The 26,460-nt window shown below is 51.6% G+C and overlaps 2 protein-coding genes across 2 annotated transcripts; one reads left to right on the forward strand and one right to left on the reverse strand.

Annotated features, from left to right (window-relative positions):
- The first annotated feature begins 5,820 nt into the window (after nucleotides 1-5,820).
- On the forward strand, nucleotides 5,821-9,028 carry LOC136496528 (ran-binding protein 1 homolog c-like). Its single transcript, XM_066492228.1, has 4 exons — nucleotides 5,821-6,209; nucleotides 6,313-6,464; nucleotides 6,568-6,693; nucleotides 8,515-9,028. The coding sequence occupies exons 1-4, from the start codon at nucleotides 6,052-6,054 to the stop codon at nucleotides 8,706-8,708; spliced, it is 630 nt and encodes a 209-aa protein (XP_066348325.1). The 5' UTR covers nucleotides 5,821-6,051; the 3' UTR covers nucleotides 8,709-9,028.
- A 664-nt stretch (nucleotides 9,029-9,692) lies between these two features.
- On the reverse strand, nucleotides 9,693-13,732 carry LOC136464615 (mitogen-activated protein kinase kinase kinase 18-like). Its single transcript, XM_066463568.1, has 2 exons — nucleotides 12,203-13,732; nucleotides 9,693-9,767 (listed from the first exon to the last, which is right to left on the reverse strand). The coding sequence occupies exons 1-2, from the start codon at nucleotides 13,625-13,627 to the stop codon at nucleotides 9,693-9,695; spliced, it is 1,500 nt and encodes a 499-aa protein (XP_066319665.1). The 5' UTR covers nucleotides 13,628-13,732.
- Nucleotides 13,733-26,460: the final 12,728 nt, after the last annotated feature.

The raw sequence follows: 26,460 nt of genomic DNA on the forward strand, positions 1-26,460 counted from the left end.
ACCAGATATGAAATGACTGGACTTGGGGCCACCACCAAAGTATGTATAGCCCTCATGATTTCCAAAATTTCCACCACCAAACCCGGGGTTACCCTTCTCATCCCCGTAGAGGTCATAGTTTTTCCTCTTCTCTTCATCAGATAGAATCTCATATGCTGCGAAGGTGCAACAATGCTCCTTCAGTATTACAGAAAAAAAGGCACTGCTACTCTAATCTAGCATTAGCAGATAATCTGAAACGAAACTAGTTCATGGAATATAGTTACATGACCCTTATTTGCCTAACTATGTCCAACAACAGCACCCAAAATACAAGACCCATTTAACGTTTAGGTAGTGCTACAGGCAAAGAGTTCAATACCCAATTTTGGCCTTCTCCAACACCAGGACCCAAAAGAGAATCATTTCTGCAAAAATGGGTTTCGATGAGAGAGAATACTCATATTTGGGTTGTGTCTCTCCTGCTACCCAAAATATGTCTCACGTATAAGTACTCTGTTGGAAGCCAATATATTACCATCGAAGACCCATTTTGGGTTTGGGTGTCCTTATGGGTATTCCTGCTTCCTATATTTTATAGCTTGGGCTAGGTTTCGGTGCTCTTGATATCCATCTAAAATGTGTCACATTACAATCGGTAATGTTTGTGGCTTAAAGCATCTGCAGATAAGTAGGAATTGTTGCTTATAATTACTCAATGACAAATATATGTACCAGCGACGAAGCCAGGAATCAACGAAGCCAGGGCTAGCTTCCTCTTCTTCTTCCTCCAGCCCCTCCTTGCCTTCTTCTTCCTCCTCATGGCGGTAGCCCGGGCTCCATGTAAATCATGGCCGTAGGGGGGGCTGGAGCACGGGTAGCCCCCCGCTGGCTTCGTCGCTGATATGTACCTTAAGCTTAAATTCCTTGTTATTTCAGGTCAACAGTTTTTTACATTTATAGGATCCGGACAAGAAAGCAATCTTCACTAACTGATGTTGAAACTTCAAGAGTTGTTTGCTTCTAGCTCAGCCATCCATTTTGTAATTCTCTTGGTTGTCCAACTTCTTTTGCAACAGAATTGCCCGCCATTCCTCCATGTTGTGTCACCTCACCATCTTAGCCTCTCTGAACTTGCTAACACCTTCTCCAGCTCGCCCATTGCAAGATCAAATGATTCGATGTCCTTCTACAAACTAAGGAATAACCATGTATGTGTTGCTTAGATATATTCTATGTTTCTCTACTTATATCTGTAGTTAATTTTATTATCCACTGTTATTAGTTTTAAAGTTTTCGTTAGATTATCATCAGCGAGGGCTCTCTGTTTTGATTTACTCCCTCTGTGCAAATAAGGAGGGCGTACCCAGTGCAGAGAGCTCCCGCTCTGTGCTGGGTCTGGAGAAGGGTGTCAGTGGCAAGCCTTACCATCGTCTGTGCAATGCGAGGAGACCGCGACTCGAACCCAGGACCTTCCGGTCACGGACGGTAAGACTCTACCGCTTGCACCAGGCCCGCCCTTTTCTGTGCAAATAAGGAGGGCGCCAAATTTTGTTTTGATTTCGGAAGTATGTCAATTATTGTTCTATAAATAAAACTAAGATAAGTTTTTGATTTTACAGTGCAGGTTCCTCAAGAGATCCAATCGGAGGCCAAGTATCAAAATTATTTCATATATTAGCTAGCAACTAATTTTACTAATATTTTGGGACAAATCAAGCTCACAGCCTCATTGATTAGAATTATGCACTTGTTGTCAATTATCAACATATATATAAAATCTGAAGGTTTCAGTCACCCTGTTGTAATACAAATGTACAAATAGGTTGTATGTGATATATTTTCCATTTCTAACAAGCTTCTAAGTTCTATGACCTTACATGCGCGTTTTAATTGGAATTTAATAAAATTTAGATTGTGATCATTCCCTTTTGGTGCAAGATTCCTATTAAAGAGATTAGCTGATAAATATGCAACCTCAGACAGGTCTCTAAGAATAATAACTGTAAAGTAATTGAGCCCTTGCATCATTGAGCCCTTGCATCTTAGCTGCACTATTTCTGAAAATAATGGTTATAAGCATCTTATCAGTTCTTCCTTAATTGATTTCTGCAAATTGTTTGAACTTGCTACCATTGAAACATTCTTTATTCATTCATTGTCATTCATATGTAAATGCATTCTTGCATTTTCAGCTTGTTTTTTTTACCGCATTTTCGTGGTGCTCTTCACTCCAATTATGATAAGTGAGGCTCGATCTTTTTAGCAAACTTAGTCTTGATTAACCATTTCATTTGGTTATGCACCAAACTGCAGATGTTGCACGCCCATTCTCCATGATTGGCCTTGGTAACATTGTAACACCTGGTTGGTAACAATGGTTTCTTCATATGCAACTGCTAGGGAAACAATCTTTTACTTCCAATTGGTTATTGAATATGAGTTCCAAGCATACTCATCTCTCAAGCTTGCTCACCCACAAAAAAAATTCAAAGTACATCATTGTAATTACAGAAACGATCAATAATTCAGGGTCACCCCGCTACAAACAATGCAAGACTAGCAGCACAGAGCACACCCACTACTAAGTGATTTACCCTTTTCTTTTAATTTCCTAATTGCACTTCACACTGATGGTGCCTCAAAAAAAATTCTGATCTCTTTCCTGCTGCTACTGACTTCTTGGTTATCGTCTCTCTATCTACCTACTTGTCTCTGTTGATGCATTTGTATATGTGATTCCACGAACCAACTTGCACAAGTGGCCTCCGTTCAAGTATTAGGCGCATCAGCCCTATTTTTTATTTTTACGGTTGTCCTTGCTGGTGAGCAAGCAAGTGCACTTGCAATCTCAGAAAGAGCGGTACAATACCTTTACATAAGAAAACTCTGTTTATCCTTCTCTTCTCAGTTATAGACACGCCTTTTTCTTCTCAGTTATAGACACAACTTGAATCGATGCTTCAGTTTTTCCTTACTCCAAGATTATCTGTACCTTTTACATAAATCAATATGCTTCGCTATCTATGCAACAAATTAAGCAATTGCATTCTCAACTTTAGTGCCACGTAGTTAGAGTTGTCAGGATTATATTTCTTCTACAAATAGAACCATCTTATACACATTATTTACATCAATGTGTATACAATCATTTCTATCAAGATGTAGTGCAAGCAAATGGGCTGATCCCACACTGATGGTCTCGGTATAAACTCACTCACACATGCGGGCTGGCCCAACACAGACAAGAGCGTGGCAATGCCGCACGTAGTTTCTAGTTGTAACGAAAGAACTATCTATTGCTTGACAAACCTAGCTATAAGAAAAAGGTTGAATAGATTTTAATATTTCAGTACAATCGTAGGTTCTTATATACACATACATAAATTTGTACCACTATAAGTATCTATAAGATTTTAAGATTGACAAAGTCACAACACGTGTCTTATTCTCGATGGGCACATCATCTACCACTGAAAAAAATAGTAGTACCTTTAGATCCTATCATCCTAGATAGATAAATCTAGGGGAAAAAAAGAATGTTGTACTAAGTCGAGAACTTGAATCTTGTGAGCATGTCCCAATTCAAGAAACCTATTATGCTAAACTCATAAGTCACATGGATTTAGAAAGACAGAGGCTCTCAAATAAATGCCGTGAGTTTGATACAGGAGGCGATAACATGGCCCGTTATTGTGGTGGATGGAAAATAGTGATAGATAATCAGTGAAAAATATAATGATGGGCGTGGAAAATTTAACAGGTGAGACCATTTTTTTAGGAGGGGGGATGGCAATTACTTAAACGCAATCTATATAGCCCTAGGATGGAAAATTAATACACTGTATTTTAGAGGTGCAATGTTTCTTTTAGGAAAAAGTTCAATTTATCTCACTTAACCGCAGTCATCAGATTTCCCTCTTTGAACTATAAAAAAAGTTTTTTTTATTCCCTGAATTTTTAAAATCGTTTGCTTTTGCATCTTTGTGTGGTTTTTATGGTGATTTTACTGATGTAGCACCACATTAGAGGAGGGTAAATCAGACTAAGCTAGAGATAAATCGGACTAGATTTTTTTAACAAAAATATCCAAAATCATAAAAAATATTTTTTAAAAATTGATCCAAATATTTTTGCATTTATTAAAAAATCCTAAAATCTGGCTTGATTTTAGAAAAAATTGTTTTACCTCATAAAATTATGAAAATAGTTGTTTTTTAAATCATGCTCTATCTCATGTTGAAATTGCTTGAATCTTGATAGAGTTTATTTTGGTGCTTATTTGTTAGTAAAAAGATCTTATTATCTATTATAATTAGTCGATGTAAATCACCCTACTACTACGTAGAAGCCACATGCAGAACTACGTATGAGTATGTTGGATTGGGCTCAACCAACACCGAATATCCCTATCCATCGGTCCTACTCCTGCCGGATTGGCCCAGAACCAGATAGAGCTATGCCGGGCTTCAATTAAAAGTCAGGTGTTACTACTGCATCGATACCCTTCTCGACCTAGCTACAGTCACCACTCACCAGGGCGAAAGCAGGGCGATTCGCTTCCCGACGTCGATCTCCTCGGCTCCTCCTCGCCTGTAGCGGTCGCTCTGGTGCCGGAGGTGGAGAGGAGTCACGGGATCGACGACCGGTGTACATTCCCTCTCCTATCAGCTTAAGTTTCGGTAGGTTAGGGTTAGTTTTCTCCCCGTCTGTGGCCTCATCGATGTGGATGTGTGCTCCGTGCTCATCTTCCGATGTGGCTGCGACGTCGTCGGTGGTAGTGTCTTCCGGCGGCGCCCCTTTGTGAGTTGGGGTTGGGTGTATTCCCGGTGACGAATCCATCATGAATCTTTTGCTCCCTCCATGGATTTTCTGGTGATGTCTGTGTCCGTGGTGGATGGTGTTTGGCGATGGTTGATGGGCTTGTGGTGCTCAACAACGATGCTTCATGCGAGGGGTTCAACATCGACAATGTTTTCCTCGGTGTTTTCTTATGCGTTGTTCTCGAATCTTGTGGGCTTCTCTTCACCAGTTGTGCCCACAATGTCAATCACGTCGCCGGACTTCAAATCACCGACATGGCTGCTGTTGGAAGCTGGAGGTTTGTAGTACCCCTCGTGGGTTTGCTGTTTGTGGACTGGGGTTGGCCGGCGAGGCGATCGGCGTCCGATCCCGGTGAAAACGAGGATTGGCCGGAGCGTTCAACGGATAAACAACACGTCTTTTGGCGTGCTACTGGTGGCCTTGTTAAAATTCGAGGACTCTTCGTCGATTCAGGTATCGGCCGTGAGCTTCATCCTGAATGACCTTTACTGCAGGAGGTGGAGAAAATCCGAGCTGTGGCGACGATGGTCGGCGAAGGCGATGGGCATTGGATGCTCCTGCGAAGGATCTATTTGTATTTTTTTTCTTTAATTCAGGGTGCCCAGTCAAGGAGTTGTTTGTAAAGTTTTATTTTAATAAATGCCATATTCGTTTGGCTGATAAGTCATGGCTAAAAATAATGTTGGCTGATTTGTTGTGAGAGAAAAATATTGTTCGTTGACTGAAAAAGTACGGCTTATAAGCCAAGCAAACCGAATGAAAATCCAACCTTTTACTCAAAAAAATAAATAAAAGTCAGGTGTTACCATACAAAAGAGTAGTAGGAGTACTATCAAATTCGTCTACGTAATGTATTCGACAACACATCTCAACCGTCAATCGACAAAACAACTGTAAAATCGACGGCGTCAGCATTCAAATTCGATTGTACTAGAGGAGAGGAGACGGGTGAACGTGAGACTCCTCCGCCCGCCCGGGTGAACGTGAGACTAGAGGAGAGGAGAGGAGACGGGTGAACGTGAGACTCCTCCGCCCGGAACGCAACGCAACCCTACTAGGCAAATCGCTTTCCCAGAGCCGAACCCTTGCGGCCGCGCACGTCCCCTCCCCCACGTCTCTCAACTTTATAGCCGCCCCCTCCCCACCGCCGCGGCCGCCACGGACAGCAGCAACCGGTAGCAGGAGCGCAGCCAGCAAGCGCAGGCCACGAGCCCTACTGCAGCCACCGACGCCACCGCGCCGAACGCCATGGCCGACCCGGCGGAACACCGTCCAGCGGAGGAGGAGGAGGAGGCCGCGGCGGCCGGCGAGGACGAGGACACCGGCGCCCAGGTCGCGCCCATCGTAAAGCTGGAGGAGGTCGCCGTTACCACCGGAGAGGAGGACGAGGACGTGCTCCTCGACATGTGAGTCATCCGCGGCCGCTTCAATCCTCCCCCTCCCTGATCCGCCCCGATCCGATTTGGTGGCTAGGTCTTGTTGATCTGACGACGTGCGGCGATTGTGCAGGAAGGCGAAGCTCTACCGGTTCGACAAGGAGGGGAACCAGTGGAAAGAGCGCGGAACAGGCACTGTGAAGCTGCTCAAGCACAAGGAGACCGCCAAGGTCCGCCTCGTGATGCGTCAGGCGAAGACGCTTAAGATCTGCGCCAATCATCTTGGTAATCACGGTCTTTTTGTGGGATTTTCGTTGGCGATTTCGATCTGGCTGGATAGGTTTCGACATTGGCGAGTATTGCTTAACCCTTTTCTCCGTTCGCACAGTGGTGGCGACGACTAAGATGCAGGAGCACGCGGGGAGCGACAAGTCGTGCGTGTGGCACGCGCTGGACTTCGCCGACGGTGAGCTCAAGGAGGAGATGTTCGCTATCCGTTTTGGATCTGTCGAGAGTGAGCACCTAGAACCATATCTTACCTCTTTATCTCTCCTTGCATCTGTTCATAGCTAGCAGCTTACACTGTCATGATGTTTGGTACCTCTGTTGATTGAACTATTTATTGTTGTTTTGGCTTACTTTTGTCTTAGAAAAGTTGATTGATCACTGGCCTTTGGATCTATGAATTATGTGATAAGCTAAGTTTGTTGGATGCCATTCATATATTGTATTTGTTTTTTATGTATATTGTTCGGTGACCCTCCTTGACATTATGAATGCCCCATCAATTCTTAGTTGTATCGTACTGGGCTTCGAACTCATAGTGCTGTCCTCATAACAATCATCAATAAAGCTTCATGTTTCCTGTTTCCATGATATGGTTTTGTTTCGCATTTGCCTGTATTTCTGGCATGCTACTCTTGGTGCAGTCACAGGCTGTCTGCTGTTCTTCAAGTATTTTAAGTTACTTCCAATGTGGGAGAATACTTGTGCTCAAAGCAAAACATATTTTATTTCCATTGATCGCGATAGAACCTACTCTAAAATTAGCGAACTGCTACTTTGGTCTCTAAACATGAATAGCAAGTTTCAATAGTGGAAGACCTGTAACTCACGACTTGGTAGCAAAAGTGCCAAGTTGGAAATGGTCTGAGACTGAGCTAATTTTGATCGCCATTGGACCTTCTGTTGCCATGTGTCGTGTATATCTAGCATTACTTTTGCCTTGACATTTAGCAGCCATGCTGTTATTTCTTAGCTAATTATGTGATCACAACATGCCGATATTGCTGAATGGATCACCGTTTGCAGCTCTGCGTTAGCATGCCTGCATGTTACTCTCGTACTGCCACATGCATCATGAATAACTGATTAATTTTGCACACTCAGGTGCCAGATTATTGAGGTTAATGTGGCTGCTCAATGCACCATGAATAATTAACTTTAATGTCACACTTCCATTCAGCTACGGCATCTATTGGTTAGCCTATGCACGACCTTCATGTTTATATAGGACCATAGTAGCAGTATACTCCAAGGACCTAACAATTTAGTTTCCAGGGATCTTGGCAGCTTTTCCCTGTGTTAGAAGGGCATCAGGTGCTTGCTTGCTTATTTTGAGACATTTGCGGGATGATGATATGTATCATGCTTGTATTGTTGGAAATTTTGTTTGATATCTACAAATATCTGACAGATCATCAGCGTTGTAGTTTAGGTATTGATTGCTATTTTTAGTTATATTCCGGTCTCAAAATAAATCAACTTCTAGAGTTGTCGTAAGTCAAACTATTTTAAGTTTGTCCAACTTCATAGAAAAGAACACCAACATGTATGACATCAAATAAGTATGTATATTATGAAAAACATATTTCATGGTGTATAAAAAAGGGCAGACCCAGTGCCGGAGGCTCCCACATGAGTGGGGTCTGGGGAAGGGAAAAACCGAGGCAAACCTTCCCCCCGCAAATTTGCAGAGAGGCTGCTTCGAACCCACGACCTGGTGACTCAGTGAGACAGCTCTCACCACTGCACCAGGCCTGCCCTTCTTTTCATGGTGTATCTAATCTAATAATTTGAATTTGGTGTCGTGCTCTTTTGATGTATTTGGTCAAACCTAAAAATGTTTAACTTCGGACGACTTTAGATGTTGGAAACTAGAAAGTGTTCTTTTATACTTTTGATGATAATTTGAATTGTGGTGTTAGGTTGGGTTTACTTTTGTTTCTTTCTGAGATATCAATTGCTGTTGGATGATGATAGTATGACAATTTTATATTTTTGGCATCCTTGTTTATTTTGAATTTGCTGCTTACTCTCTTGCGATTCTATTCAGATTGCAAGAAGTTTAAGGATATTGTTGAAGAGATAGCTGAACAGCAAGGAAAGACTGAGGAGGAAGAAAACGAGGAAGCCTCCACTGCCGCTGATTTGGTACAGAAGTTAACGGTGACAGAGGCCAGCAAGGAGGAAACTGCGGAGAAAGAGGAGGCTCCTGCATCTGATGATAAGAAGGATGCTAAAGATTGAAGCCGTTTGTATACGCAAACAAGGGTCAAATGAGTGTCCTTCCATTCATTTTGTTGTCAAGGTTCATCTTCCCTCCACAAATTTTCATTGTGTTTTCTCTGGGATGAATGCTTGTGTTAGGTGAAATCAGAGTCATCAGTCATCTACATGGTTTTCTTGGTTGATAGACTGTTATTTTTTAAGTTGTCTGTTTATCTGGGATGGCTGGGGTCAGCATGTCTGTACAATTACTTGGAGTTGCTTTTGGAATGGACGCTGTTTGATGAGTTGCCTAAAGCTTGAAATGGTGGTGATGTCTTTTTTGCTCCACTTCTCTTATTCATTCGTTTTCAATAATATGAGATGCTATACTTTGTTTATCATCTTTATCGTTGAGGTTTGTCCTTCCGTATGCAGTGCGCTCTTGTGCAAATCTTCTTGCCAAGCCATCCACATATACCTATACCTATTCGTGGTTTGGTACCAAACCGCTGGAACCGCCAAATAAGGCAGACCAAACCCCAAAGCTAGTTTCAGGCTGGTTGATTTGATTCATTGCCCGTCGACAAAACCATTCAACCCGCCTCCTTCGTCCTTACTCCTCTTCGATCTGCTGTCACCATGGGTGGTGGTCACGCGCTCACTCTCGCCCCAGGCCGCATGGCGCATGCCTTCGCCGGAGCCAAGCACGGCCTCGCCCCAGGCCTCATGGTGCTCTCCTTCGCGGGAGCCGGAGCCACAGCAGAGCAGCCCGTGCCTCCTCCAGCGTCCCCTCGTGCCGCTCTGCGCTCACCTTTGCCGGGCGGCGCGGCATATGGAAGCTCCTTGCCTTGCAGCGCAACGCACCTGCGTGGGTTGGCGGCGTGATGAGGCGCCGCGCCGAGTACCATTACGGCACTTTCCAGTTTCGCCACCGCTCCTGGCTAGGCCGTCGCCAAGCACCAGCGAGCCGCTCTGCTGCAACTCAGTGAGGGGACGGGAACAAGGACGCGAGGAGTAAGACACCTACGGCTCAGTGCGGGACGGATCCAGCCTCATGCCGTTGCCATCAGCAACCAATGGCCATGGCGCGACCACAACCTGCAGATCCGGCAACAGCTTGCTGACACCCATGCTAGCCGTCATCACCACTCTCGGCGCCGCCTTCACCACTCGGCCTAGCACAACTCTCGGCGCCGCCTTCACCACTCGGCCTGGATCCGCTCGACTGAGTAGTAGATTGGATTAGGCGGTTTAAAACCATTAGCCTGCCTAAACCAACCCGTTAAAACCGGTTATTTATGGTTTGGTCTGAGTTCTGTCTAGAAACCGCCCAAAATCGTGATTGAGCAGGCAAATCCACATCCTTCAATCTTTGTTCAAGTGCAACAGGGCAAAGATCTCCCATAGGATACCTTGCGATATTATGTACCGTGGAGCAATCTTCACCTGCTATCTGAATACCTATTACGGTGGAATTGTATTGTCATGGTAGCCAGGAGTGCAGGACATGATGTTCCCAATGACGTGCAATAAAAACCTACGCTGAAATCTTCGTGATCCACGGGATGCGCGTCGTACTCATTGCCGGTACGTACATTCCCATGGTAGGCAGGGCACGAATACCTCCATAGGCCCATGGCATTGGTGTGCATATCTTCCATGTTGCCGGAACGTGATGAACGCGTGGATCCCCTGCGTACTTGGCTCTCTTCCATCCGTGGTACCGGCACATCGTCTTGAAGCCACTTTTGTCCAGGGACAGGGCGAGGTGACAGTAAGCTGTCGGTGTATCGCAGCTGTGTGATCCCTTCCCTTCCATGGGCTGAGATTGAGATTGATGCGCATTGTAGCGCGGGTACACATGTTTTCAGCGCGAATATGTGATACCGGTAGCTACCCATTGATGGCGGTGGTTGCGCGCGCCTTACGACGGGTAAGAATGGCACGGCCCAACGGGATGCCGATGCTTCCTTCCCAGCTGCTGTTTTTCAGCAAGGGAATTTTGCGATTCATGTACGTGCGTCGTGTGGTACGGACAGACCCGATCTGAAGAAAATTTCGGCAATTCGCGTACAAAACAGACCCTGGCATTAGTTCCCCAGATTTCCTGAATTTGGCACTATGTAAAAAAAAGATTCACCGTCATATTAAACTTGTGGTACATGCATGGAGTATTAAATGTTGACGAAATTAAAAACTAATTGCACAGTTTGGTTGTACTTTGCGAGATGAATGTTTTGAGCCTAATTAGTCAACGATTGGACAATTATTACCAAATAAAAACAAAACGCTACAGTGTTTGAACAGTGCTGCCGAATCCGTCGACGCCGAATCCGGCCTCCAACTAAGGCCCTGTTTAGTTCGCTGGCAGATTTGGCGCCGCCGGAATCTGTAATACTGTAGCGCACTGTAGCGTTCGTTTGTATTTGGTAATAATTGTTCAATCGTTGACTAATTAGACTCAAAACGTTCGTCTCGTAAAGTACAACCAAACTGTGCAATTCGTTTTTTATTTCGTCAACATTTAATACTCCATGCAGGTACCGTAAATTTGATGTGACGGAGAATCTTCTTTTTGCATAGTGCTAAAATTGAGAATTTGGTGGAACTAAACCAGGCTAAACACGGCCCCTCTCTGAAAACCGGAACAAAATCTTTGTGCAGCAAAGATTTCAGTCTGACGCATTCACGCGCTGCTGTGGGAGCCTCCGACTCTGCTGTCTGCTCTGCTTCGGCGTGGTACTCAGCACAGCAGTTGTGTCTGCTCTGCTTCGCCGTGGTATCAGCACGCTTCTGCCTGGCATTTTGCCAGCTGTATTTCCTGAAAAGAGTAGAATCCTATCGTTTTGCCGTTCTGCAGATCCATGCCTACCTGTCATTCTGGGCCAGTTCAGAATCCAGACCACCATGGCAATGGCAACATGGAAATGCCCTTTTGCAATTTCAGAATAAGGGGGTGTTTGGTTTCTACAGAAAAATTTTAGTCCCTGTCCCATCGGATGTTTGGACACATGCATGAAGTATTAAATATAGACGAAAAAATAACTAATTGCACAGATTGTGGCTAATTTGCGAGACAAAATTTTTAAGCCTAATTAGTCCATGATTTGACAATGTGGTGCTACAGTAAATATATGCTAATGGCGGATTAATTAGGCTTAATAAATTCGTCTCGTAAATTAGTCTTCATCTATGTAATTAGTTTTATAATTAACTCATATTTAGTTCTCCTAAATAGCATCCGAACGTCCGATGTGACATGGACTAAAATTTAGTCCACGGAACCAAACACTCCCTAAGCGTCCTGTTTTCTTTTCTTCCTTTTTTACCCCCAGCGAGTGTAATTAGAAGTACTAATTAGTCAGCTTGGGAGTACTGAGCAATAGCATTTCCGATAAAAGAAACGCTAGTTTGCCCTGAGGGTCGAGTTGAGCTTGTGCCGATACGCGCCGGCGCTGACGGCTGATCAACCGATCATGGACGGCCACCCAGTCACCCACCCGATCAAAGAAGAACGCATGCAAAACGCAAACGGCATGCAAAGCCCATTGGCTGCTTGATTCGACGCAAATTTGGATTGCATTGAATTGAGTGGACAAAGGGAACAACAGTACAGTACATGGTACTAGCGCAGGTACAACGGCCAACGGCGGCCAGCCGAGTCCTACTCCTACCACCCCAAACCCGCATTTATACCGACAGCGGTGACTGTGACAACCAGGACGGCCATGGCCACAGCGGAGCCCGCTGCCGCTGCCGACGACGAGGACGAGGACGAGGACGAGGACGTCACGATCACGGCCGTCGGAGAAGGCGGCGGCGCTGGGTACGGGCGCACTTGCGTTGCCGTTTCTTGGCGCCTCGGAACTGGGAGGTGGAGGTGGGGCCCGGGTGTCGGCTGCCCAGGTGGCCCCAGTCCCCCACTCCACTTCTTCCCAGTCCCAGCTAGTCCGCGGCCCATTTGCTGCCAATTCGGCGACCCGCCCCTTGGCGCGCGCCATGACCTCGTGCTTGCTCTCGGTCTCCGCGTCGCCCAGTGCCTCGGAGTCCGAGGAATCCGACGGGGCCCAGTCGAGGACCGCCCGAGGCGACGGAGATGGAGACGGGGACGGGGATGGCCACGGCTCGCTGGCGTCGTCGCCAGCGTCCGTGGAAAGGAACGGGTGGCGCAGCAGCTGCTCGCAGCTCCACCGCTGGGCCGCGTCGCGGCGGAGGCACTTGTCGAGGAAATCGCGGCACGCGTCCGACAGGCACGCGGGGATCGCGGGGCGCTTCCCGCCGAACCCGACGAGGAGCAGCAGCTCGCCGACCTCGCTGGCGCCGCCGAGCTCCGACCACGGGCGCTTCCCCGTGAGCAGCTCGAGCGCGGTGCAGCCCAGGGACCAGACATCCGACGCCGGCGTCGCCGCGCCGCCGCACGCGACCTCCGGAGCCATCCACGCGGGCGTCCCGCGCGGCCCGCGGGGCGTCGTCGCGGCGTCGGAGACCAGCCTCGCCGCGCCGAAGTCAGCGAGCTTCGCGCCGCCGCAGCCTTGGGCGTCGCGGCGGCAGCCGAGGAGCACGTTCCGGCCCTTGACGTCCCCGTGCACGATGCCGGCCTCCTCGTGCAGGTACCGCAGCGCGGCGGCCACGCTCCGCAGGACGCCGCGCGCGCCGCGCTCACCGAGGCCCCCGTGCGTCGCCGCCGCCTCCGCGGCGCTGCCGCCAGGCACCAGCTCCATGTGCAGGTTCCTCGTCGCCCCCGTCGCGCCGTCATCGCCGAGGTACGCCACCACGTGGGGCGAGCTCAGCCTCTTCAGGATCCTTATCTCGCTCTCCAGGCACGCCATGGCCGCCGCCGGCGCGCTCTTCGCGTCCACCGACTTCACGGCGAAGGCGCGGCCCGTGGCCGTGTCCACGGCGAGGTGCACCGTGCCGAAGGCGCCCTTGCCGATGCATTTCCCGCGCAGCCACTCCATGTCCGAGCGTCTTCTTTGAATTGAAATTGGAGCAGAGCCGACGAGTGGGAGGAACAGAGTGGGACAGGGAGAGGTGTGGAGGATGAGTGAATTGCGAAAGGAGAGGAGTGCAAGAAACGGGGGAGTGTGCCGAGGGCGCTTATATAGTGGGGTTCCGGCGCCCTGCAATTTGTGTGGGCAGGGATTTCGGCCTGGGAATTTCGTTTTCTTTCCCCCGTTTTTTTTCTCTCTCGTTGGCCTGTCCTTTGCTGGGATATCAACTTGATTCGCATGTTGGGCGGACGGGATATTAAACTCGCCCGAATATTTATGGGATATCATGCGGGGGATAAACCGGCGGGGTCTTGGTTTTCCTCAGGGGGAGAGAAACAGAGAGGACGCTGTGCAACTTGCTATCTTCGAGGTGCCGCTGCGTTGAGGCCACATGGTCAAAGATTTGGGCTGAGTTTGATGGGTTTTCCCCCTGGATACATGGATGGATGACATTTACTCGCAAGGCTTCCTCACCGGTTAGGCTGATAGGCCGAGTAACGCTGTCACTATATGACTTTGTTCTATGCTACTACGTTCGTGTCCGTACGTTGCTACGGAATAGTTAACATTTTATACTACTAAAAACATACGGATCGTATGATAAGATAACAATATTATAAAATTAAATATCAACGTTAAAGTGACATTTAATCCAAAAAGCAAAATTTGTGAAATTAACACAATCACGTAGAGCGCGGCATCGCAGGCTCACAAACCCTTCAATGTTTCTCTTATGAATATTTTAGTTGTAGATCGCACGCTTGTCAACGATTCTCATACACACGTGGCTTGCGGCTTATTACAAAAACATATAAAGGCCCCGTTCGGCTGGCTGAAACTTGGCTGAAACTGGCTGGTTCTGTGAGAGAGAAACACTGTTTGGCTGGTTTGATGAATAGTGAAATGTGAGAGGAAGCAGCCGGCTGGTCTAAAACTTTCAGACCAGCGAACGGCGTGAAAGTCTGTTTCATGATCTTTATCACCTGTAGATCTAGTTTGTATAAACCTAACAAAATTAGTTTGTATAACCTAACAAAATTTATTATTATGCATTTTACACTTTTAAGTTGATTTGATCATTTTTAGAAATTAATAAAAAGCTAATAAACATTTTTATTTGGGTACCCTAAACTTTTCCAAATTGATTCAAACATTTTTTTCTTTAGTTATGAACCATATTCTTTGTGTATTTAGTCCCCACATCCTTTTTTACCTACAGTATTTAGACTACAGTGATTGAAAATTCGGAAGAAGCACCACGTTTTTTAAAAGCACTATGTTTGTTTTTGAAATGGATAAGAGTGTGTCAAGATCATCACCACCGGTTCATGAGTGACCTCTTGCTGACCCTGGTTGTACTCCAGCGCTCCATCAAAAAGATCACCATCGTCTTTAAATTAAACTAGGTAGCGTGCCCGTACGTTGCTACGGGATAACTAACAATTTATACTAAAAACACATGGATCGCACGATAAGATAACAATACTGTTAAATTAAATATCAACGTTAAAGTGACATTTAATCCAAAAAGCAAAGTTTATGAATTTAACACAGTCACGGAGTGCGCAGCGTCGCAGGCTCACAAACTCTAGAGCTTCCAGAGATTGGGTCAAATCCAACCTAGAGCCTTGGAACCCTGCATCTTTTCCTGGACGGGCTTCACTTCGGATGCGCCGGTAGCAATATCAACGATCTCCAGTCGATGGACCAAGTCGTATGGATCCCCATACAATGGCTTAGACATGTAGATTTTGTTCTTCTTGTACTTAGATACACTTGTTCCACTGAAATTTTCATTGAAATATTTAGACACGAACAATGTCTGATCACCGATGTCCCTCACCCTGGACCACTCCAGCGTACGGTCGTGGAGGTTGCACTTGTAGATCGCGCTGCTATAGGTGAAGCTCTGTGTCTCGTGGAACATGCTCACCATGGCACTCACAATGCGTAGCTCACCGTTTGATTTTAGGTAGCTGCGGTGGTAGAGCCACGCAGGTGGCGACAGCGATGACAATAGCGTCGTGGTTGGAGTAGCGTCGGCGGCGTTGCTACTGTAGACGGAGATTTCTCCAGTGCAGTTGATCGCCAAGAACTTATCTTAACAGTGGACGATAGACCCCATGGAGAACTCCAGTTTGGTGTCGAGCAACGTCCATGCGCTGTCGACTCCAACCCGGCAGAACACGACCTCCGTGGAGCACCCAAGCATGGCCATGGCCACACACTCGTAGCCGGCGGCATCAGGCGGCGCCGAGAGCATGATCTCACGGAAGAACACGTCCCTCATGTCTTCTAGCTTGATGGCTCTGCCTGCGGCATTCGCGTCCCCGTAGCCGTTGGTGGGATGAAGGACCCACCGGCTGTGGACCCTAGACATGTGTTCCGATGAGGACGTCGCCACGACGTGTTCGCCTACTGGCGGGAGCTTAACGCGGGGGGCACGGGCATCGCGAATGGATTCAGTAGCGTCACGGACGTCGCCTCGTCCATGAGCGCCAGCCACCCACACGAGGAGCCGCACACCACCTTGCCGCGCACGTCGGGCAGCGTCTTGGACAAGACCTTCTTCTCCGGGACGTAGTAGAAGCCGACGCGGTCCGAGTCGGGGTCGAACGGGAGCAGTAGGAGCGGCCCGAAGGTCGCGAACGGGACGGCGGCGCGCCATGGGGAGCAAGCGGATCAGAAGGACGCCGCGTCATGGCCTGATGCGGGACGCTGCCCGATGGACTTGAGGAGATCCTCTGGCAGGTCGGATCTCCAGTCTAAAAGAGGTAGGGACCTTCTCTTTGGATTAGGAGGCTGAGCCATGCAAGACAGATGACATCAACTATGGTTCACGTAAGAAACAACAAGCGAGGGCAGTGGAACACGTGAGCTTGAAACCAAATGAAAGGAGGAAAAAACTGTCCCTTTTACAAATGCAAAGAGAGAAAGTAATTAAATGTAGGCAGATTTGGCAAGGTTCTTGTCGGGTACCTTAAAACGGGGTACCCCGAGCGAACAATCAAAAGGGTCGCTAAAGTCCCATCAAAAAATAAAGCTAGAAGGTAAGTCGTGGGCCCCTCACCCGCAACGACCAAGCCCACCAGGCCCCCCGCCTCGACCTCAAGCCTCGCGCAGGAGGTCTCGGCACCCTGACGCGAATTCCACCTCACGCGAGGCCCGCCATGGAAGGCCTCGGCAGGGGGTGCATTCTCCGTATCGCGCGAGGCCTCTCGCAGCATGCCTCGGCAAGGAATCCGATCTCCGTCTCGCGCGAAGCCTCATTCTCCGTGTTGCTCGAGCCTGGCTCGTCCGCAGCCCGTCACCCCCCGCCTCGACCGACCCTCCAGACAACGCGTCATGTCTCATTAATGCTTCAACCACTCCTGCAATCTCAGCCGGGCGATGGCTCAATGCCACAGAATGGCCGACGGGACCCGAGGTCGCATCAGCGCCATACCGGCCGGGACAGGGCACAGCGGGGATTACCGGCCACTGTGTTGTAACGCTGTGTCCACGATCAGCGCCATACCGGCTGGGACAGGGTATGGCGGGGATTATCGGCCACTGTGTCCTAACGCTGTGCCCACGATCAGCCGCCCACTCGAGGCCTCAGCACTGTACACCAAGGTCTTGGCTATCTTGAGGTTCGTGCCTGCCGAGACCCCTCCACTACGATGCAGCCTCAGCACCGACCAAGTCTCGGCCTCGCGCACAGTCCGTCCACAGTGGCTTGCACGTTCACCGCCGCACCCACTCTGAGATAGTCCCAGGGCTCCCACGACGCACAGGATCGGATGGGACGACCACGCCGCCCTAGTGCTCCAAGGACGGACCACTCCGACGACCACGCCGCCATAGGAACAGGCTACAGGGCTCGGACGCGCCGCCTCTGTTCACACGACACCGTATAGTTAGCTCATGTACCGTCCTTGTCCTCCTTTCAGGCTATAAAAGGAGAGGACTTGGGCCGTTTTGGGGGGGGGAGACCCGGTAACACATTGTAACACACGCACACATCCCAGCCGCCTGAGAGCAACGTCTCAAGCAGCCCACACGACACCTTGCCGAGACCTGGGACTAGCTCCCTCTCTCACCAAGCTTGTAACCCCCTACTACAAGCACTTTGGTGCAAGGAATACGAGATCGATCTCTCAGACTGGACGTAGGGCATCGATTGCCTGAACCAGTATAAACCTTGTGTCTCTTTGCATCACCATCCGGGATTGGGAACACGTAGAACAAATTCACTGGTTGGTTGAGGACCCCCCGGTCTGAAACACCGACAGTTGGCGCACCAGGTAGGGGCCTCTGCGTGTCAATTTCATCATCCCAGCAAGTTCCGGATGGCAGACCCCATACGACCATTACGTCTCGGCACGGTGGTTTGGTTCGGGAGCCTAGAATTCATGTCTCTAGGGCATGGGTACTCCTCACTCCTCGAGCCCCACCAACCGATGATGAAGTCACGCACCGGCAGCCCAGGCGCAGGCGGCGCCTGGGCTGCCGCTCTCGCCGCACTCGCCAGGCACGACGCGAGCATGACCACCCCGAAGCTACGCGAATCTAGGATGGCACGCCGCTCACCACCGGCATCCTACGACTAGTTGTTGGCACAGGGTCCCTGGCTGGGGACCTGTCTAGCCTGAGCTTGGACAAAGGAAAATCGCCGGTGGCACACGGCGATGACCAGTCATCAAGCTCTGCCCCACCACTCCCTGAGGAGCCGATCCCAGCGGAGCAGAGTCTGGCGACGGCACCATCCCCATACCCCTTCGGGTTGAGAAATGCCGCCACCTCTTACACCTACGCTTGCACTGCCGCTCACGAGGATCCCTCAGAGCACCGCTAGCGCTTCGGCCTCGACCTAAGCACCCACGCCGACTCCTCGGATGAGGACAAGGCATGGCCAGGAGTGGATTTCTCCGGACTCCACGACCCTGGGGCTTTGCGCTAGTTCTTGGCCACAAGCGACTACTGCTTCGGCTACTCCGACTCCGACGACTAAGGCACTTACGACCCCACTCGCGAGTGTTTTCACGTTGGGCTCGGGATGCCGAGGGCGGGCGAAGAGGATGAGGGGGTAGGTAGCCGTTCCCCGCTTCACCCAGGTGCGGGCGCCGCCATGCCCCCACGCAATGTCCTGTCGGCCGCACGAAATGAGAACATCGCTCTTGCTCGACCTCAGCGCCCAGACCTAGAACAGCTCCGTGAGCTCCAGGCCAAGGTCGAACAAGACCAACTCCTTCTGCAGCAGCTTCGAGACTCTCTCGAACAAGAACAGCGAGGTCGCGGCGAAGGCAGGGGAGCCCGACGGAGGGCCCGCGATGTGCATCACCGCATCCATGACGACGAAGGGAGTGAGCAACCACTAGTCTTCAATCGCGCTAGCCAGAACGTCGCGGTCGCGGCAATGCTGGTCCGCGCAATGCCCGAGCCTTCTACCACAGAGGGGTGGTGGGTCCGTGGCGAGCTCTGGGATCTCCTAGAGACCGCCGCGGTTCAGCAGGCCAAGAGTTCCGCCTCCCGACGGCATGGGGGCACCTCGAACCTGCCCACGGCACTGCCTCGGCAAGACAGGGAGGCCCCGGCTCGTCCCGAGCCTGACCGAGCGCCGATAGCCCACAGGGTCCCCGTGCTTCTGGACCGCCTCGGCAATCGACGCGAGGTACAGGGTGACCATGAGGTGGTCAGCAGGCGACGACGCCACGACAACGAGGGGCCCGCTCGAGGATACCACCCACACCATGGTGGTCGCTATGATAGCGGGGAGGACCGCAGTCCTTCCCCTGAACCGCCAGGCCCTCGGGTCTTCAGCAGGGCCATCCGCGCTGCACTTTTCCCTGCCCGGTTTCGACAACCAGCCAATCTCGTGAAGTACAGCGGCGAGACCAACCCTGAACTCTGGCTAGCCGATTACCGCCTGGCCTGCCAGCTTGGTGGTGCAGACGATGACCTGCTCATCATCCGCAACCTCCCCTTGCTCTTGTCAGACTCAGCACGAGCCTGGCTCGAGCACCTTCCTCCCTCACAAATCCACGACTGGCGTGACTTGGTTAGGATCTTCGTCGAGAACTTCCAGGGCACATACGTGCGCCCTGGGAACTCCTGGGATCTTAAGAACTGCCACCAGAAGCCGGACGAGTCTCTCTAAGACTTCATCTGGCGCTTCTCCAAATAATGCACCGAGTTACCTAGCGTCGGCGACTCGGAGATCGTCCAGGCTTTCCTCTCCGGCACTACCTGCCAAGACCTGGTTCGAGAGTTAGGGCGAAACGTGCCGCGCTCGGCTGCCGCACTCCTCGACATCGCCACCAGCTTCGCCTCAGGTGAGGAGGCTATTGGAGCCATCTTCCCCGATAGCGACACCAAGGGGAAGCGGAGGGACGAGGCCCCCGAGGCCTCAGCCTCCCACCTCCCCAAGAGAAAGAAAAAGGGGCGCCCGGGGAAGCTGGAGGTCCTAGAGGCTGATCTGGTCACGGCCGCAGAACGCAAGAACCCCCGAGGCTTCAAAGGCCCTAGGCCCTTCGACGACATGCTCAAGAAACCCTGCCCTTACCACCAAGGCCCGGTCAAGCACGCTCTCGAGGATTGCACCATGCTGTGGCGTTACAACGCCAGGCTCAAGCACCCCGACGACGATGCCAAGCATAAGGGCGCCGGTGACCGCGATGAAGACAAGGACGACGGGTTCCCCGAGGTACGCAACGCCTTCATGATCTTCGGTGGACCCTCGGCATGCCTTACGGCGTGGCAGCGCAAGAGAGAACGCCAAGAAGTCTTCTTGATCAAGGTGGCCACCCCCCAGTACCTTGATTGGTCTCGGGAGGCGATCACCTTCGATCGAGATGACCACCCTGACCATGTTTCAAATCCCGGGCAATACCCACTGGCCGTCGACCTGATCATCGGCAACACCCGACTCTCCAAGGTGTTGATGGACGGAGGTAGCGGCCTCAACATCCTCTACGTCAATACCCTGGAGCTCTTAGAGATCGACCGGTCGAGGCTCCAAGGCAGCGTTGCCCCCTTCCACGGCATCGTACCAGGGAAGCGCACGTGACCCATCGGGCGCATTGACCTTCCTGTCTGCTTCGGCACCCCTCCAACTACCGCAAGGAAGTCCTCACCTTCGAGGTAGTCGGGTTCGGGGGAGCCTACCACGCCATCCTGGGGCGGCCGTGCAATGCCAAGTTCATGGCAGTGCCCAACTATACCTACCTCAAGCCCAAGATGCCAGGCCCTAGCGGTGTCATCATGATTGAGTCCACGTACGAACATGCATACGATTGCGACTTTGAATGCATCGAGTACGCCGAGGCTCTTGCGGAGGCCGAGACCCTCATCGCCCACCTCGACCAACTCAGTGGCGAGGTGCCTGACTCCAAGCATCGTGCGGGGGCGTTCGAGCCCACGGAAACCATCAAACTCATCCCGGTCGACCCCGCCTGCCCCGACGACCGGGCGCTAAGGATCAACGCCACCCTCGATATCAAATAGGAAGCCATGCTCGTCGACTTTCTCCGTGCGAATGCCGACATATTCGCATGGAGTCCCTCAGACATGCCAGGCATACCGAGGGAGGTCGCCGAGCACGCCCTAGACATCCGGGCTGGGTCTAGACCGGCGAGGCAATGCCTGCGCCGCTTCGACGAGGAAAAGCGTAGGGCCATCGGTGAGGAGATACAGAAACTTTTGGCGGCTGGGTTCATTAGGGAGGTGTCCCACCCAGAGTGGTTTGCTAACCCCGTGTTAGTCAAGAAGAAAAATGGGAAATGGAGGATGTGCGTAGACTACACCGGTTTGAACAAAGCCTGTCCGAAAGTCCCCTTTCCATTACCCCGAATCGATCAAATCGTTGATTCCACTGCAGGGTGCGAGACCCTGTCTTTCCTTGATGCATATTCTGGTTACCATCAAATTAAGATGAAAGAGTCTGACCAGCTTGTGACTTCTTTCATCACACCATTCGGCATGTACTGCTACGTGACTATGCCTTTCGGCCTCAGAAATGTAGGTGCCACATACCAGCGGTGCATGACCCAGGTCTTTGGCGACAACATCGGGTAGACCATCGAGGCCTACGTAGACGACATCGTGGTCAAAACCAGAAAGGCCGAGGATCTTGTCAATGACTTGAGGACAACCTTCAAATGCCTTCGAGAGAAGGGCATCAAGCTCAATCCCGAGAAGTGTGTGTTCGGGGTCCCCCGTGGCATGCTCTTGGGATTCATAGTCTCGGAACGCGGGATTGAAGCCAACCCAGAGAAGGTCTCGGCCATAACCAGCATGGGACCAATCAGAGACCTCAAGGGAGTATAGAGGGTCATGGGATGCCTTGCGGCCCTGAGCCGGTTCATCTCGTGCCTCGGCGAAAAAGGTTTGCCTTTGTACCGGCTCTTGAGGAAATCCGAGCGTTTTTCTTGGACCCCCGAGGCCGAAGATGCCCCCGACAGACTCAAGAGGCTGCTCACAAATCCTCCCGTCCTGGTACCCTCGACCAGGGACGAGGCCCTCTTACTCTACGTCGCCGCAACGACCCAAGTGGTCAGCGCTGCCGTAGTGGTAGAGCGGCAGGAAGAGGGGCATACTCTGCCCACCCAACGACCTATTTATTTCATCAGCGAGGTGCTCTCCGAGACCAAAGCACGCTACCCCCACATCCAGAAGCTGGTCTACGCCGTGGTCCTGGCCTGGCACAAACTGCGTCACTACTTCGAGTCTCACCCGGTGACTATGATATCCTCTTTTCCCCTGGGGGAGATAGTTCATAACCGAGAGGCCTCGAGCAGGATAGCCAAGTGGGCCGTCGAGCTTATGGGGGAAACCTTGACTTTTGCGCCTCAAAAAGCGATCAAGTCTCAAGTCTTGGCCGATTTCATGGCTGAATGGACAGACACCCAACTGCCACCTGCTCAAATTTAGACGGAGTGCTGGACCATGTACTTCGACGGATCCCTGATGAAGACCGGGGCAGGCGCGGGTTTGCTCTTCATCTCACCCCTCGGAGTACACATGCGCTACATGGTGTGGCTCCATTTCGCCGCCTCCAACAACACGGCAGAGTACGAGGCCCTCATCAACGGTTTACAAGTCGCCATCGAACTTGGGGCATGGCGCCTCGACGTCCGAGGTGACTTGCGGCTCGTCATAGATCAAGTGATGAAGGAGTCAAATTGCCTCGACCCCAAAATGGAGGCTTACTGCAAATTGGTACATCACCTAGAAGACAAGTTCGACGGCCTCAAACTAAACCACGTCGCACGGAAACACAACGAGGCCGCCGATGAGCTGGCGAAGATGGCCTCGGCACGGGCCCCGGTCCCCCTGAACGTCTTTGCCAGAGACCTCCACAAGCCTTCCGTTGACTACACCCTGGCAGTAGAGGAGGGCCCGTCTGTGGAAACCACGGCCAGGCTCGACGCCCCCTCTACTACCGAGACCCCCTCGATCGAGCCCAAAGTCATGGAAGTTAGCGCCGAGCCTCCGCAGACCGACCAGGATGCGGATTGGCGAATTCCATTCCTCGATTGGTTCGATCGGGGGGAACTTCCTAGCAACAGGACCGAAGCCCAACGGCTAGCGTGCCGAGCCAAGGCTTACGTCCTCTACAATGACGAATTGTATAGGCGAAGTCCCTCAGGTGTACTCCAACAATGTATCAGTTCCAAGGTGGGCCAAGCCTTGCTTTGGGACTTACACGCAGGCGCCTGCAGGCACCATGCGGCGCCTCAGACGCTCATAGGGAACGCTTTCCGCCAAGGGTTCTACTGGCCGACGGCGGTCACCGACGCTACCAAACTAGTATGCTCCTGCGAAGGCTGCCAGTACTATGTTCGGCAGACACATCTCCCGGCCATGGCCCTGCAAACCATTCCCATCACATGGCCGTTCGCCGTGTGGGGGCTCGACATGGTCGGGCCTCTATAAAAGGCCCCCGGGGGCTATACCCATCTACTGGTATCAATCGACAAGTTCTCCAAATGGATCGAGGCTCGTCCAATCAGTCGAATCAAATCCGAGCAGGCGGTGCTATTCTTCACTGACATTATCCACAGATTTGGGGTCCCCAACACCATCATCACCGACAACAGGACACAGTTCACCGGCAAAAAGTTCCTGACGTTTTGCGACAACCACCACATCCGTGTGGCCTAGTCGGCTGTAGGACACCCAAGGACCAACTGCCAAGTAGAGCGTGCCAACGGCATGATCCTACAAGGCCTCAAACCAAGAATTCATAACCGGTTGAAAAAGTTTGGCAAGAAATGGCTCACCGAACTCCCGTCGGTCATCTGGAGCCTGAGGAACACTCCAAGCCGAGCCACGGGGTTCACGCCTTTCTTCCTGGTCTATGGGGCCAAGGTCATCCTCCCCACCAACTTGGAATATGGTTCCCCGAGGCTACAAGCCTATAACGAACAAAGTAACCGCACCACCCGAGAGGACGCCCTCGATCAACTAGAGGAAGCCCGAGACGTCGCGCTACTACACTCGGCCAAATATCAGCAGAGCCTACGGCGCTATCAGGCTCGGCGCGTCCGAGGCCAGGACTTGAAGGTAGGCGACCTGGTATTGAGGCTAGCACAGAGCAACAAGGGCCGCCACAAGCTGACCCCGCCATGGGAAGGACCGTACATCATCGCCCAAGTACTGAAGCCCGAGACCTACAAGCTGGCCAACGAGAAGGGCGAAGTCTTCACCAACGCTTGGAACATAGAACAACTACGTCGCTTTTATCCCTAAATTTCCAAGCCTTGTATATGACGTTTCTCAAAATACAATTAAAAAGCGTTCTTTAGTTGGTCTAATTTTTCGAGAAATCCCCCCGAGCCCATCGTAGGTCTCGGCAACTCGATAACACGGCAAGGGAGACTTGGCTCTGCCTTAGCAGAACCAAGCCTCCCTCAAGGGCTAAATGGGGGACTCCCCCCTAGGTCCCATGCACCATTCTTCAGTTGTTTTTCGCAAAAATTCCTACGCCAAGACTCTAGCAGGCTCTGACGAATCAGTTGTAAAGACTCCTCGGACCAAGGTCTATTTCCTAGGCAAGAGGCCGGTAGAGCCGCGAGACGGCCTACGCCTCCAGGCTATGGCACTCCCTCACTACCTCTCACCCAAGGGACGGCTTAGGCCCCAATGGGGTGTTTTGCAAATGAAATCTGATCAGGAGCAACAGAGGGCAGAGGCTCGGAAACATAAGAAAAACAACTAAGAAACACAAATACTTCAGAAATAAAGGCCTCGACGGCCACAAGCGTTATGATACAAAAATAACTCCTACTCTATTTTTACATAAAGCCCCTGGGGCCTAGATCAAGTCTCAGAGCCCTCAACACCGGTGGGTGGTAGGGGAGGAACCACCTCCTCTTCAAAGAGCGTCGCCAGCGCTGAGCCAGGGCCTTCCGCCGCCTCCATCAGCTTCGTGACCACCGTGTCTGCCTCCTCGTCATCATCAGGCAGGACATACCCATCGCTGATGGCCAGGAGGTCGACGCCGACGTAGTGAGAAGAGATGACGGCCAGCGCGCGCTTGACACCCGTGTGCAGCGCTCCTCGGAGTCGCTCGCGCATCTGGTTGCTCAGTGCGATCAAACGGCTCCCCAGGGAGCTGCCTGACTGAACCCCTTCAACCTCCAAGGCCTCATAGGCGGAAAGGGTAGCACGCTTCAGCGCCTCGTGCTCCCCAATCTCAGTCTCGAGCACCGTCTGCACCGCGCTGGAAGCCTCAGCAGCCCGAGTAACCTCCGCCTCTGACTCTACACCGTGGAAAATGGAATGAGGTCGAGCGAGAGAGAAAACAAGGGAGCTAGGGGCGGAAACCCACGGAACTCACCCTTGGCCTTCAGCTCCCAGCGTCAGGTCTCGACCTGACAGGCCTTGGTCTTCTCCTTCCAGCACAGGGCCTCGGCACGGGAAGCCTCGGCCTCCTCCTTCAAGCGTTGGGGCTCAACCTAAGAAGCCTCGGCCGCCCTGGAAGCCTCGCTCCCCAGCTCTGCGTCACACAAGGGAGTTAGGGAGCGAACACAAGGAAAAGAAAACAAAATGAGGGACTAGAACTCACCCTCGACCGTCCCCCTCCAAATTACAGCCTCAGTCTATGAAGCCTCAGCTGCAGCAAGGGCCTCGTCCAAGGCACCTTTCGTCAGCTGGTGCGCCCTCTGTTCCACCCCCAGCTGCCCCGCGTGAGCCACGGCCGAGGCCGTAGCTTCAACGGCTCGGCCCCTGAAGGCATCCCGGTCGCTGACCACGCGGGTGAGCTCCTCCTCCAACTCCTTAACCCGCACCGCCAGAGGAGCGAGTTGCGCCTAGGCCGTGGCCGCCTCGACCTTCGCATCGGCACAACGAAGGCGGAGGTCCTCTACCTCCGCGCTCCGCGCCGACAGGAGCTCGTTGGCGCCGGCAAGAAGACCCTTCTGCCGCTGAAGCTAGTCCCAGACGCCCCTCTCCCGCCAGAGAAAGACCGACTTCCTAAGGGACCGGGTCTCGAGCTCCTGGGGAAGCAGAACGGGGGTCATTGATTGTGACAAAACCAGAAAAGGACAACGTCACGCGAGAAACGAAAACGTGAACCTGGGCGACTCCGGGCAGGTCGTCGGCCACCACGGACAGGGCCGTCTGTAGCGACCGCTCTGCCAGCTGGCGGTATTGCTCGAAGGTGCCCTAGCGCCCGCCCTCAGCCGCGTCCTCGAGGGCGAACAGGGGCTCCCCTCAGGGTCGTCCCGGCTCCGCCACAGTACCCGCGGGTGATCCCACCCGCAAGGCTCGGGTCGCACCCGCACGAGGGCCGAGCCCCTCTCGTCCAAGATCGGCGT

This window comes from Miscanthus floridulus, chromosome 1 (genome assembly GCF_019320115.1).
Source record: "Miscanthus floridulus cultivar M001 chromosome 1, ASM1932011v1, whole genome shotgun sequence".
NCBI classification, from domain to species: Eukaryota; Viridiplantae; Streptophyta; class Magnoliopsida; order Poales; family Poaceae; genus Miscanthus; species Miscanthus floridulus.